Genomic DNA, 12,906 nt, shown 5'->3' with positions numbered 1-12,906 from the left:
TCTCAGCTGGGGAGCGAACTGCCCCCCACGGGACACGTGGCAACATCTGGAGACACTCTGGTTGTCATAAATGGGGAAGGGGTGCTACTGCTGTGTAGAAGCCAAGGATGCTGTTCAATGTCTGGCAACGAACACAACAGCCCCCTGCAACGAAGACGGCTCCGGCCCCATTGGCCAACAGCAGCCAGGGTGCTGAGCCCTGGTCCTCAGGAAGTGCGTGCAGAAGATGGCGAGGGCGTCCCGGCACTGTCTTGAGCCTCAGATTTCCCGCCTGGGCTTCGCCCCCTCCTTGGACCTTCTCCCCCTGGGCGCCGTGAAACCACACACAAAGGCCAGACATTGATGAGTCACTTACAGTTTATTTTTGCCTGAAAGTATTTCACATCTCTTTGTACACAGCTACGTGACAGTAGTATTAACCATCAGGAAAAGCAACAGTGCGAGGGGAAAGGTGGCATGTCTTGTTTCTTCTTTTTTTTTCCTTTTTTATTTTTTTTATTTTTTTATTTTTTATTTTTATTTTTTTTGCTTCTGCTTCTTCCCGCACCAGAGTGCTGTGAAGTATGGGACCGGAGGGGGGGAAAAAAAGAAAACCAAACAACTAAAAACAACAACAAAAAACAAAACACAAAACAGAACACACTCACACCCACACAAAATAAAACCTGGCACGGAAAATGAATTAAGACTGGAACCCAATTTCTTTTTTTTTTCCTTTTTTAAAAAAATGAGGGCATAGTAGGGGGGTAATAAAGTCTACCTAGCAAAGTATAAAACGACAAAAGCATGGTTTCCATTGAATAAGATTAAATATATATAAAACAAGTACACTGACTGTGGGGTAGGTTTGGAGGTGCCGGAGGAGGGAAGTATTTGTGCTAAACCAACAGAAAAAAGGGCTGGGGGGAGACGGGGACCCCAAATAAACCATCAACGGGCTGTTCTGTACAGTGAGGGCTTGTTAAGAAAAAGCCGACTGTTTATAAAAGAAACGGAGGTTGGTTTGTCTTCGGAGCAGGCGGGGACAGAAGGAGCGTCTTCGTTGCAGTGGTCACATGTGGGGGTGGGGTGGAGGGGGAGGGCAGTCGGACTGGCAGAGGCGACGTATCTCTCTTTTCCCAAGAGACCATGCAGAGAGGCGGGCATGCATGGGGCCACGTGAAGCACACGATGGCAGGGGGAGCCCATGGGTGACAGAGTCTCCGTTGGGGACAGGGGACAGCAAAGGCTGACAGGGACAGGAGCTCCCTGGGGGTGGGGAACAGCTCTTTTACCGGGGTGGACTGGAGAGGGCAGGTTAGTAGCCTCCCATTCAAGTCTAAAAGGTGCCGAGAGAAAGAGCTTGGGCCTTAGTGGAGCAAGGGGGTCTCAATCCCTCCTCCTCCAGCCTGAGCCCCACCTCGTGAGGGAGTTGGAGACATCTGGAAATCAGAAACGCACAGTGGTGGGTGGGGGAGGCGGGCAGACAGACAGACAGACGAGAGAGCATTAGCATAGAGAATCCATTACGAAAAAGCAATTAATTTTTCCAAGGAGGTTCTTTTTTTTTTCTTTTTGTTGTCTGTTTGTTTCCTTTAAAAAAATAACAATAATACTACCACTAACCCGACAGCTGACTGGTTTATACAGTACTACACGCCAGGGGGGGGCGGGAGGGCGGGGCGGGGGGGGACGGTCAAAGACTTCATAAATAAGAGGCGGATCCCAGACCCGCAATTTGTCAACATGTCTTAAATAGGTGCATTATTTAAATCTTATGTACAACAAGAATCACTTTGCATAGCAATGGTGAGGACACAGGACGGGTGCAGTGATGTGACTGGGTCTTCTTGTCCCAAGGGCGGGGGGCGAGTTCGAAGCTCAGCTCGGAGCCTCTAGGAAGAAAGCCTCCTTCGTCCGGCCCGCACTGGTGGCATCGGAGTTGACTTTTCCCACACGACGGCATCAAACACAAAGGCAAAGAAAATCCACAAAGGGTCCCCCACCCCCTAACCCACCCCCAACCCCCTCCCCGACCCGCTGATGCTCCTCTTGTTGCTACAAAGTCCACTTTAGATCAGGTCAAAGGTTCCAATTACGAAGCTAAAAGAATTCGGCGGGGGCTGGGCGTGCTTGTGGGCCCCCTCCCCACCCCCTCCCCCCTCCGCCCCCAGAAAGACTCCCCATCTATCTCACAGCCAGGGCACCAGGGTGGGACCCCAGGACCGGCTGCTCTGCGGCTGTTAGTCAAGAGTTATTTTGTCGCGGTTGCAAACGTCTTCCTGCCTTGAGCTGGGAGCTTCACCAGGCTTCGGTGTAGCGGACATCCACTTCCTTCAAATTGGGAAGCTTGGCCTGGGGGTAGCAATAAGGGTCCTTGTCACATGTAGGCCATTCCTTTGCAGAAGCTCCCAGTGCCTCACTCCACCCGCATGGCCGGCTGGGGGTCCCTGCTACCCTCTCCCCACCTTGGTGCTGTGGGCTACCTGGGCTCTTGGAGGGGTGGGTGGCCTTAGGCAGAGAACAGAGCAGGTGGGATGTGCCCTGGCCCCACAGAAACCAGGCAGCAGGGTTCCCATGCCCGTGCCTCAGATGGCCTTTGGTCTCTGTCTTTGCAGGTGGAAGCACTAGGGTTTGAACCCAGGCCCTGCCACTTGCTGCTGCATGACCATGGGCAGATAACCCAGCCTCTCGGGGCCTCAATTTCTTCCTATGTGGGCCAATTGGATTCTAGTCCCTGGCTCAAAGGATAGTGCTAGGGGTTAAATACCAAATGTAGAAAGCCCAGGGCACCGTTATATGCCCTAGGAAAGGAAATTGTTCTGATTTTTACTGTTAGTGATATTCTCATCATTATCAGAGAATGGACAGGGTGAGTGACGCGGATCCCCGTAAATCCCAGGTACCCAGGGTTTGGCTTAGATTCTTCCCACTTGAAGCTCCCCCTAGGCTGGATGCATTGCTAGACTCTACGATTCCACCTGCTATATCTCTCCATTGTTTTCTGCTTTCTGTTTCTGCTACCCAGACTTCCACTCTTCTTTTATAAACAGTTGGCTTTTTTTCTTTTTTTTTTTTTTTTTTGAGACGGAGTCTCGCTCTGTCGCCCAGGCTGGAGCGCAGTGGCGCAATCTCGGCTCACGGCAAGCTCCGCCTCCCGGGTTCACGCTATTCTCCTGCCTCAGCCTCTCCGAGTAGCTGGGACTAGAGGCGCCCGCCACCACACCCGGCTAATTTTTTGTATTTTTAGTAGAGATGGGGTTTCACCGTGGTCTTGATCTCCTGACCTCGTGATCCGCCCGCCTCGGCCTCCCAAAGTGCTGGGATTACAAGCGTGAGCCAAAGCACCCGGCCAGCTTTTTTTCTTAACAAGCCTCCACTATACAGAGAGGTAGCTGCCTCCTAACTGGCCTCATGCCTTTACTTCCTCCCTCCCAAATTTCCTGTACACTGGCCAGGACACTTTTTGGATGCATGTACACATATGTATGCATGAACACACACATGTACACACACGCACATGCAATCCCTCACTGCTGCTCTCCTGTGCTCAACAACCCTCAATGGCTCTCCACCGCCCAGGCAGAGGTTACAGGTGGGGACCTGCAGCCACCTGCAGTGCTACAAAGCATACTAAGCTAGCCTTTCAAAATTAGGAGACTTCACAGAAGAATCTAGATTTCAAGGTTCTCTTGAAAAATGGGAAGGTCTGGCCAGACTAGGCAGTGAACAGTGGGGCGTGGCCTGCCTGGCACTGAGCGGAGGCCCCTCCTCCAAAGGACAGGCAGCTGCTGTTTGCTCGAGTCCCCTCCACAGGGAGGCTGGTCAGGCTGGCAGCATTAAGTTGGCACCATGTCTCTTCCAAATGTGTGAAAATAAAATGTCGACTGAAAGTGATTTTTCTTCCCAAGTGGCCTCTCCTGCACTCCCCATGTCCTCTTTCCAGCCTGGTCTCAGTAGCATCTGACTTTCAGCACTTTGAACTCAAGATAATCCAGGCAGCATTTCTCAAACATGAGTGTGCACAGAAATCCCCCAGGGTGGGGTTACCTGGGGTGGCCTGGATCCTGCATTTCTGTTGGCCCCCGAGTGGTGCCGAGGGCACTGGTCTGTAGACGCCACCCTGAGTGCTGCGGTCTAAAAGGTGGGATGGGTGATCTGCTGGCTGTGCCCCTGCCACCTTCTGCATCCCATATCTCCTCTCTTGGACCTCGCTCCCTACCGACTGTCCCTCCTGGCCCCACCAGGCCCTCTGCCCGCCTTGGTTTGCTGAGCTTGCCTGTGCCTGCCAGGAGGGAGTATCCCCCAGGCGGGGACTGTGGTAGCCACGCCACGGTGTCCCTGTCCCTGACATGGGCCTGGTACACAGCAGAGGCTCCAGAAGCATCTGGAGAATGCCCCAGTGCGCACGCCCTGGCGGCAGGAGGCCTGGCTGTAGGAGGTGGGCCCCGGCCAAGGGCTGCCGGGGGATTCCCTCTAAGTAGCTTCCAGAGCACGAAGGTGCCAGCGTGGCTCATGGGTGCCATCTGTGCCTTCTTGCCTTTGAGCCCAGCCCTTCTCTCCCAGGATGCTGGCCCTCTGCCAGTCCCGCCTGCTCCTTCTGGGGCAGCCGGTACAGGCCCAGGAGGACGGGGTGACAGGAGGCGACTGAAGGCCTGGCTCCTCCAAACTTCGCAAGACGTGCAAGTGCGTTTCTTAAAACGCCCCTGCCTTCCACCCTCTCCGATCCTTTTTCTTTCCCTGATTTCACTTGCTGGCCTAGTGCTGGTGCAGCGCAGCCCTCAGTGGTGAGGCACCAGCCCTGCTCAGCCCTCCCTGCTTCTCCTCCTGCTCCCTCTCAAAGTATTTATTTCCTAACTGCCAGAGCACGCTTTGAAAAGCATGACTCGCTGCTCTGCTGCGACCTGTGAGGGCTTTTTCCATCTGGCCCCTGCCTATTCCCTCTCTCAGTTCCTGGCTACATTTGCTACAAAGCCAGGCCTTGCCAATCTCTTCTGTCTCAGGACCTTGGCACTTGCTCTTCCTCTTGCCCTTTGTATTTCTGGCTTCTTACCTTTTGGGTCTCAGCTCCTGTGGCCTCTTCATCAAAGGGACCATCCCTGATCACCCCAGGCCACACAGGCCCTCCTATTTCCAATTACCTCCCTGCTGCTTCCTCTTTGTCACTCTTTTTGATTTGCCGTTATTTTATGTATTGATCTGTAGATGTCATCGTCTTTTACTGGAGAATGAGCTCCGTGTGGGAGATGCACCAGCATCCAGACGCTGGCTAGCGGAAGGAGGGGAGGAGAGTGGGTAGGAAGGAGGGAATTACCTTCAGATCTTCGTAGGTGTCAGCTGAGAGCTTGGTGCTGTTCATATTTAAACTGCAGAGACTCTTCATGGCTGCCCAAGAGACAGATACAGTTGTTAGGAGAGCGAGGCCCCACAGGTATGCAGGTATGGGATGGCCAAGCTGGAGGAGCTGAATGCAGGTGCCAGGCCCCCTGTTAGGAGATGGGGCTGGGGAGGCAGGTTTCGTAGGCACAGCCAGGGTAGGTGGCCCACTAGACACCAAAAGTCTACTTCAGGCACGTGCTGGTCTGAACAGAGCCTTCATTCTCTTCCCACCCTCTAAGCCTCCCTCCCTTCTGGTCCCTCTGTCGTGTCCCCCCACTGCCTGGACCTGATGTCCCCAGAGCTCGCCTGCCACACCCCAGATCAGGCCCGAGGCCTCCCCACTAAGGGAACCCCGGATGGTCCGCCCGACGTCATTGACTCGGTGCTGCTTCTTGACAGCAAGCCTCAACCTCTGGTTTGTGATGGAGTCACACGGGCAGCAGACCCCTCCACCCACTCCCACAGACGCTGAGCAGGGCCGCAGCAGGGACCAGGAATCTGTACTGCTGATGACGGACCGTGCCCCCGGGGAGGCAGCACATTTGCATTTGCAGCCAAACTGGCCGAGCGCTGCCTCTCTGCCTCCATTGACCTAGTCACCTGCCCCCACCTCCTCCCAAGCCATCCAGAACTTGCCAATGGCCCGGGAGGAGTCACGGCCCCTGCCCAGGGTGCTTCCCCCTTGGCCAACTCCCACAAATCTGTCTTCACACCCAGACTCAACAGCACCTCCCCAGGAAGCCTTTTCTGACTCTTCCCACTGAGCCATAGGTCTTCTCATCTAAAGCAGTGGGCCTGGAAAAGGGAAAGCTGGTCAAATACAGAATCCCGGGCTCAATATCCCTGAGGCTACTTCAGTCAACTGGGGTTGGGGCACAGGAACTGGCCTTTCTAGGTTCCTTGAGAATTCTGTGCCTCCTTCTCTTATGACAGGGCTTCTCAAATGTCAACGGGCACGGGAGCCTCCCAGGCATCTGCTTACCGTGCGGTGTCTGAGTCAGAAGGTCTGGAGTGGGCTTGGGGATGTACATTTCTGACCAGCCCCCAGAAGATGCTGCCACCACTGGTCGGGGGACCACAGTGGCAATGCACTACAGCCCTGTCCTTGAACTTGACCCCTCAGTGGACTGTGAGTGTCAAGTGGCTATGGGCTGCCCTTATTCATTTTTTCTATTGCCTCTAGAATATAAGCTCCCTGAGGTCAGGGATATTTTTCCCTGTGTTGTTCCTGGCACTTGGAATAGTGCCTGGTCCACAGGAGGTGTGCAGTGAATACGTTTGTGAAAAGAACGAATTTCTCTATCTGTGCATGGTGCAAAGTCAGTGCTTGGCCAGTTTGGCTGAAGCAAGGAAGGAATGAATAAAGCGGCCCCTCACCCCCCAGCTGCCCCAGAGGCACTCACAGCTCAGGGCCAGCAGGCCAGCGTCTGTGACAGGGGTCTCGCACAGGTTCAGCACCTGGAGCGTGGTGAGGTGTTCCGACAGCAGCCGCAGGCCGGCGTCTCCAAACTGCAGAGCACAGAAACCCTCAGCCCTCTCCTGGCCACTCCTGGGGAAGTGACTCTGAGGCTGGGGCAGAGGTGGAGGAAAGGGATGGGGACAGTGCCTAGCTCTGAGGCCCATGGCCCACCAAGCCCTGGGGTCTGGGCTGCGTTCGCTTCCCCTAAACAATCCCATGCCTCTCTGACCCGGGTTAGAATCCACCTTCTGCTGTTGGGATTGGAGCCAGGCCAGGGCCCCCTGGGAGTCAGTTTTGCCTCCACGAAGGAGGGCTTTGAAGTTGTCTCTCCCCAGCTTCGAGATGCTGCCTAGGTGGCTTTCTCCTGCCGGGTGGACACTGGAAGGATAGGGCTGGGCCGGGGGCAGGCTGCGGGGACTGTCCCCAGTTTCTCTTCTGGAAAACTAGGGTGAGGGCAGAACCTGCACTTCACAGGCGTGCAGTGAAGGCCCCCTCATCTGCCCTGTGCAGAGGACTGTGCGGTGCAGTTGACAATGAGCTGGGACTAAGCAGCCACTGGTGTTAATATAACAAAAAGACCCAGAAGCCTCCTGCGCAGCCCCCCGCAGGCCAGCGAAGCCTGGCTCACGTCTCAGCTCCACCTCTCAGAACCTCAGGACACAGAACTGGGCACAGTATTTCCAACTGGGAAATGGGCCGCAGGGCTTCATAAGGTCCTCAACCTCCTCTAGCCTCGGGGACTGGGTGCTGAGCTTGAGGCAGGGGTTGTGTGGTAAGCAATGCCTGGGGTGTAGGCAGGGAGGCGGGTGAGGGGCAGGGAGGTGGGTGAGGGGGCAGGGAGGAGGGTGAGGGGGGCAGGGAGGAGGGTGAGGGGGGCAGGGAGGAGGCTGAAGGGGCAGGGAGGAGGGTGAGGGGGCAGGGAGGAGCATGAGGGGGCAGGGAGGAGGGTGAGGGGGCAGGGAGGAGGGTGAGGGGGCAGGGAGAAGGGTGAGGGTGAGGGAGGAGGGAAAGGGTGAGGGAGGAGGGTGAGGGTAAGGGAGGAGGGTGAGGGGGCAGGGAGGAGGATGAGGGGGCAGGGAGGAGGGTGAGGGTGAGGGAGGAGGGTGAGGGGGCAGGGAGGAGAGTGAGGGGGACAGGGAGGAAGGTGAGGGGGCAGGGAGGAGAGTGAGGGGAGCAGGGAGGAGGGTGAAGGGGCAGGGAGGAGGGTGAAGGGGCAGGGAGGAGGGTGAGGGGGCAGGGAGGAGAGTGAGGGGAGCAGGGAGGAGGGTGAAGGGGCAGGGAGGAGGGTGAAGGGGCAGGGAGGAGGGTGAAGGGGCAGGGAGGAGGGTGAAGGGGCAGGGAGGAGGGTGAAGGGGCAGGGAGGAGGGTGAAGGGGCAGGGAGGAGGGTGAGGGGGCAGGGAGGAGAGTGAGGGGAGCAGGGAGGAGGGTGAAGGGGCAGGGAGGAGGGTGAAGGGGGAGGGAGGAGGGTGAGGGGGCAGGGAGGAGAGTGAGGGGAGCAGGGAGGAGGGTGAGGGGGCAGGGAGGAGGGTGAGGGGGCAGGGAGAAGGGTGAGGGGGCAGGGAGGAGGGTGAGGGGGCAAGGAGGAGAATACGGGGACAGGGAGGAGGGTGAGGGGGCAGGGAGAAGGGTGAGGGGGCAGGGAGGAGGGTGAGGGGGCAAGGAGGAGAATACGGGGACAGGGAGGAGGGTGAGGGGGCAGGGAGGAGGGTGAGGGGGCAGGGAGGAGGGTGAGGGGCAGGGAGGAGGGTGAGGGTCAGGGAGGAGGGTGAGGGGGCAGGGAGGAGAATAAGGGGGACAGGGAGGAGGATGAGGAGGCAGGGAGGAGGGTGAGGGGCAGGGAGGAGGGTGAGGGGGCAGGGAGGAGGGTGAGGGGGCAGGGAGGAGGGTGAGGGGGCAGGGAGGAGAATAACGGGGACAGGGAGGAGGATGAGGGGGCAGGGAGGAGGGTGAGGGGGCAGGGAGGAGGGTGAGGGGGCAGGGAGGAGGCTGAGGGGAAAGGAAGATGGTACAGGGGAATAGGGAGGAGGGTGCAGAGGTGAAGGAGGAGGGCGTGGGGAGCCTGGAGCAGGGTGGGAGGACATACCTGAGTGGACCACAGGTTCAGCTGCTTGAGCGAAGGCAGTTTGATGAGGTGCTCGGCGCAGGCACTGGTTACATTGGTGAAGGCCAAACTGAGGTTCTCCAGGTTTCCGAAGGAGCCAGAGCTCAGCAAACGAGCCAAGTCAGCGTCCTGCGAGCAGACACAGGAGAGGCCTGAGGGTGCTGCTGGGAGTTCCTGAGACCCTGAGCCCTCCTATCCCCTATCCTCCTCTTCTCCCTCGCCCTACAGAGAGCGGTTCTTGGGGGGTGGCAAATCCCAGGAGCTGAGGTGGGGGCATGGCTTGGTGGGATGGGCCAAGGGGGTGGCCAGAGAGGGAGGGGCTGCCACACATCCCATGGATGACAGCTGCCAGGCGGAGGAGAAAGCCTCCAGTGCTGTGACTCACACCCTGAGTCATCAGCAGGGTGTTCCAAGGCCACGATCCTCCCACAGGCGTCTGTGTGTGTGTGTCCGTATGTGTGTATATCTGTGTGTGTCTGCGTGCGTGTCTGTGTATGCATCTGTCTGTACATGTGTGTGTCTGTGCATGTCTGTGTGTGTATATTTGTGTGTATGTGTGTTGGTGTGTCTCTGTGTGTCTCTGTCTGTGCATCAGGGTGTGTGACTGGCTGCTTCACTCCCGGGCAGCCGCTCATGCCAACACCGAGGCCACACTCAACTCTAATGCCTGAAGACACCAGCGCATGCCTGGGCACCGCACTGGGAGGTTCTTAAGACAAATGCCTCACTCCCCTCCACCCTTGAGTGTTAGCGGCCCTGTGGCTGCCCGGAATGAAGGCTGATTCAGTGTGCGGCCCCACACACTAAATCTGGAAAATGGGATGTAAGTAGACATGTCAAGTAGAACTTCCAGGAAGTTTCTTAAGAGGAAGGGGCATGTTCTCCTTCCTGCTGGTTGGAATGGAGACAAGACGGCTGGAGCCTGAGCAGCCCTTTTGGTCCAGGAAGTAGAAGCCATGCGTCAAATACAATGGGGGCATCAGAATAGAAGGAAATAAGACCCTTAAAGACATTGTAAAATGCGAATAGTAAGATACAGAAGCCTCCAAGGGTTGCTGTGAGGATAAAACAAACTAATAGAATAGCATCTGGCACACAAATGGTCAAGGTATATCTGCTATTATTCCTAGTATTATTAATAACTGGATATCAATACTATTATCACCAACAAAATGTATCATATTTTAACTTTCTTTTTGGTTTTGACTTCTCTTCTTGTAACCCAGCTACCCCTGGAAGAGCTGGTGTGTTAAGTACTAGGGGGTCCTTGTGCCCCACCCTCCATCACCTCCCATCTCCGCAGCAGACGCCACCTGCCATTCCCCAACAGAGAGGACCAACCCACCTTCTCCATCCAGCCCCAAAGAAAACCAAACCAACTCACTGTGGACTTGGAGGGCAGTGTTAGCCTGGTGGGCCCGCCTTTCCTTTGCTGCAACAGAAATCAGGCTGGTTACAACCATTCTTTTCCCCAAGTTTCCATTCCAGATTTCCACCTCTATTAACAACACTCATAGAGCCATCATTATTTTCTTGGTGATACAAGGCAACATGGTGGTCTTGGTCTCTGGGGCAAACCAGGAGATGAGGTTTGAGCACAGGTGGTTTACTGGAGGGTGATCCCAAGAAACACCAGTGGGAGAGTGGGGAAGTGACACTGTGGATGCTTATAATGGAAAGGGTGTTATCAATCCAGCTATCATTGGGTGGGTACTGGCACCAAATCCCACCGGCGGACTCTAAGAAATGGTGGAGAAGCCATGTGTCAAACATATCTCACTGAAGGGGTGAGGGAGCTGGGGTATTTATACACACTCTCCCCAGTAGGGATTGGCTGAGGGCTGCTCCAGGAGATCAGAAGGCATGAATTTCCTGCCCCTTCTGTCCTTCTGCGTACACAGGTTTGAGCATACGCATGTGGACATACAAAGTCCTCCAGCAAAGAGGTGTGAGTGCTGGCATTTGGAAATTGGGTCCCCCAGATACTGAAATGGAAGGGTCTAAGCGACATGGAGGAGGGAGGGTGGGCACTGTCCTGGCCAGGCCCCAATGAGCTGTGTGACTCTGGAGATTGCTTTGCCTCTCTTTGATTACCGGAAAAGTGGCAGATGGTAATACCAATTTCTTGGGTTTGGAGGAGAATTCAGTGAGATTGAGGTCCACTCAGGTCCAAGTACTAGCTGCCCCGCATCCCGCCCTGGCCCTCCCTGGCCTGCAGGGAAGGGGAGTGGTCCGGAGAAGCCGGGGACTCACCAGCTCCTTCAGCTCCCGCTGCCGGTCGCACAGCTGCTCGTACATGCGCTTCCCCACATCTGTGCTCTCCAGGGTTGAGATGATCTGCAGTTGGGTATCGTTGTTGTCGATGATGTTGTATTCCAGCATCAAGCACAGGATCTGCCCAGAACCGCAGTGGTGCATTACGGACCCGGCCTGCCACCCTAGCTAAGCACACTCTGTGCACCCCAACGGCCTTGTTTTGAAAACCAGCAATCCCACTATCCCCTTTCTGTAGCTCTGGCTGTGTAAGCCTGGGAAAATCACCTGCCCAACTTCCTGCCTGTACAATGGTAGCACCAGTGACCACGTACTGAGGTTCTCCAGGTTCAAATGTCAACGGACATGGGAGTCTCCCAGGCATCTGCTTACCGTGCGGTGTCTGGACATGGGGCAGGCCCCTGGGGGATGTTTGCAGGCCCCTGAGTACTGGTGGAAAGGCCAGAAGTTAAGACACCTTTCTCTCTCCCCAGTTTCTCCCCCAGTGGCTGTCACGAAGTAGGTGCTCAAACTCACGGAATGGCTCGGAGCCCTGGGGCCATCTACCACACAGCTTCCTAGAGGGCCTCGTGACTGCACATGTAGCTCTTCTGCCTGGGAGTCAACACGCCTGACAGCCCTGCCTCTGATATTCCCTTTCCAAAGACTTTTTTTTTTTTTTTTTTTTTTTTGAGATGAGGTCTTGCTCTGTTGCCCAGGCTAGTTTTGACCTCCTGGGCTCAAGTGATCCTCCTACCTCAGCCTCCTGAGTTGCTGGAACTACAGGTGCACGCCATGGTGCTCAGTTCTAGGACTTCTCACTCACCAAGGAGCGGGTCACTCAGCCCACGCTTCTCACAGCGCCTCCTGCCTGTCTCCTGTCTCCCTGCTCAACCCTCCCCCATGGCCTCCGAATCCCTGTCACAGGATAGCCAAGACTAAATCCAAACTCCTTCCCAGCACCTCTACATACCCAGAAGGCCCTTCAGGCACATCCAGCCACATCCCAGATCCCTTGCCCCTTGGCTCCCTGTGTTCCAGCCACCCTGGCCTCCAGCAAGCCTCCGCCCAGGCTGTCCCCGCAGCCTGCTCAGCTCCCACCTTCCCGCTGCCTCTTCCCCAGGGCTCACATCTCCCCGAACTCTCATTTCCATGGGAGCTCCCATGGCTGTGCTGCGCCTGCCAACTCTTCGATGATCTTCCCACTGAGGGGTGAAGTCTAGCTCCCATGCCTTTGACTGAGGGCCGGCTGCGGTGACTCACTGCCAGCAGTAGGATGTGGCAGAAGTGATGCCGCCTGCCTTCCAAGGGAGGCTAAGTTAAAAAGTGACATGGCTTCTGTCTTGGTTCCCTTGGGACAGTTGCTCTGGGAGTCTCAGGCTTCTGGGGACTTTGGAGCGTGCAGGGAGAGAGAGGAGCAGCAGCAGGCGAGGGGTGACCTGTGGGGCTAGGTGTGTCTGTTCTTGGCAGCTGGGCAGGCTACCTGGAGGCCACGAGGTGGAGAGTGTGGCTGGGGAGCCGCAGCTGCCAAAGCCCTCACTGTCTGACGCCTCTTAGGCCAACGCGAGAAGCCTTGGGACTAACCCAACCTGGCCCCATCTGACTGATGAGGCCCCAAGTGAGAAGTGCGTAGCTGCGCCCAGGTACCCCAATGCCCACGCACAAAAGAAATGAGCGATCTTGTTTTAAAGCCCTCATTTAGGGGTGGTTTGTGACACAGCAATAGATGAGCAG

At 56.2% G+C, this 12,906-nt stretch overlaps 1 protein-coding gene across 1 annotated transcript in view; it reads right to left on the bottom strand.

Annotated features, from left to right (window-relative positions):
• Positions 1–339: 339 nt before the first annotated feature.
• The window catches only part of CMIP (c-Maf inducing protein), a 267,356-nt gene continuing 254,789 nt past the window's right edge, over positions 340–12,906 (bottom strand). The window contains exons 16-21 of the mRNA XM_055299683.2: positions 11,173–11,313; positions 10,304–10,351; positions 8,902–9,048; positions 6,762–6,867; positions 5,294–5,364; positions 340–2,334 (exon numbers count right to left, since the gene is read on the bottom strand). Of these exons, the coding sequence (XP_055155658.1) occupies positions 2,281–2,334; positions 5,294–5,364; positions 6,762–6,867; positions 8,902–9,048; positions 10,304–10,351; positions 11,173–11,313 (567 nt within the window). The 3' untranslated portion in view covers positions 340–2,280. The remainder of the gene's footprint in view (positions 2,335–5,293; positions 5,365–6,761; positions 6,868–8,901; positions 9,049–10,303; positions 10,352–11,172; positions 11,314–12,906) is intronic.

The sequence above is a fragment of the Symphalangus syndactylus genome, chromosome 11, assembly GCF_028878055.3.
Source record: "Symphalangus syndactylus isolate Jambi chromosome 11, NHGRI_mSymSyn1-v2.1_pri, whole genome shotgun sequence".
In the NCBI taxonomy this organism is placed as follows: Eukaryota; Metazoa; Chordata; class Mammalia; order Primates; family Hylobatidae; genus Symphalangus; species Symphalangus syndactylus.
Note: the sequence above shows the minus strand (reverse complement) of the source record. Positions and strands in the feature narration are given on the sequence as shown.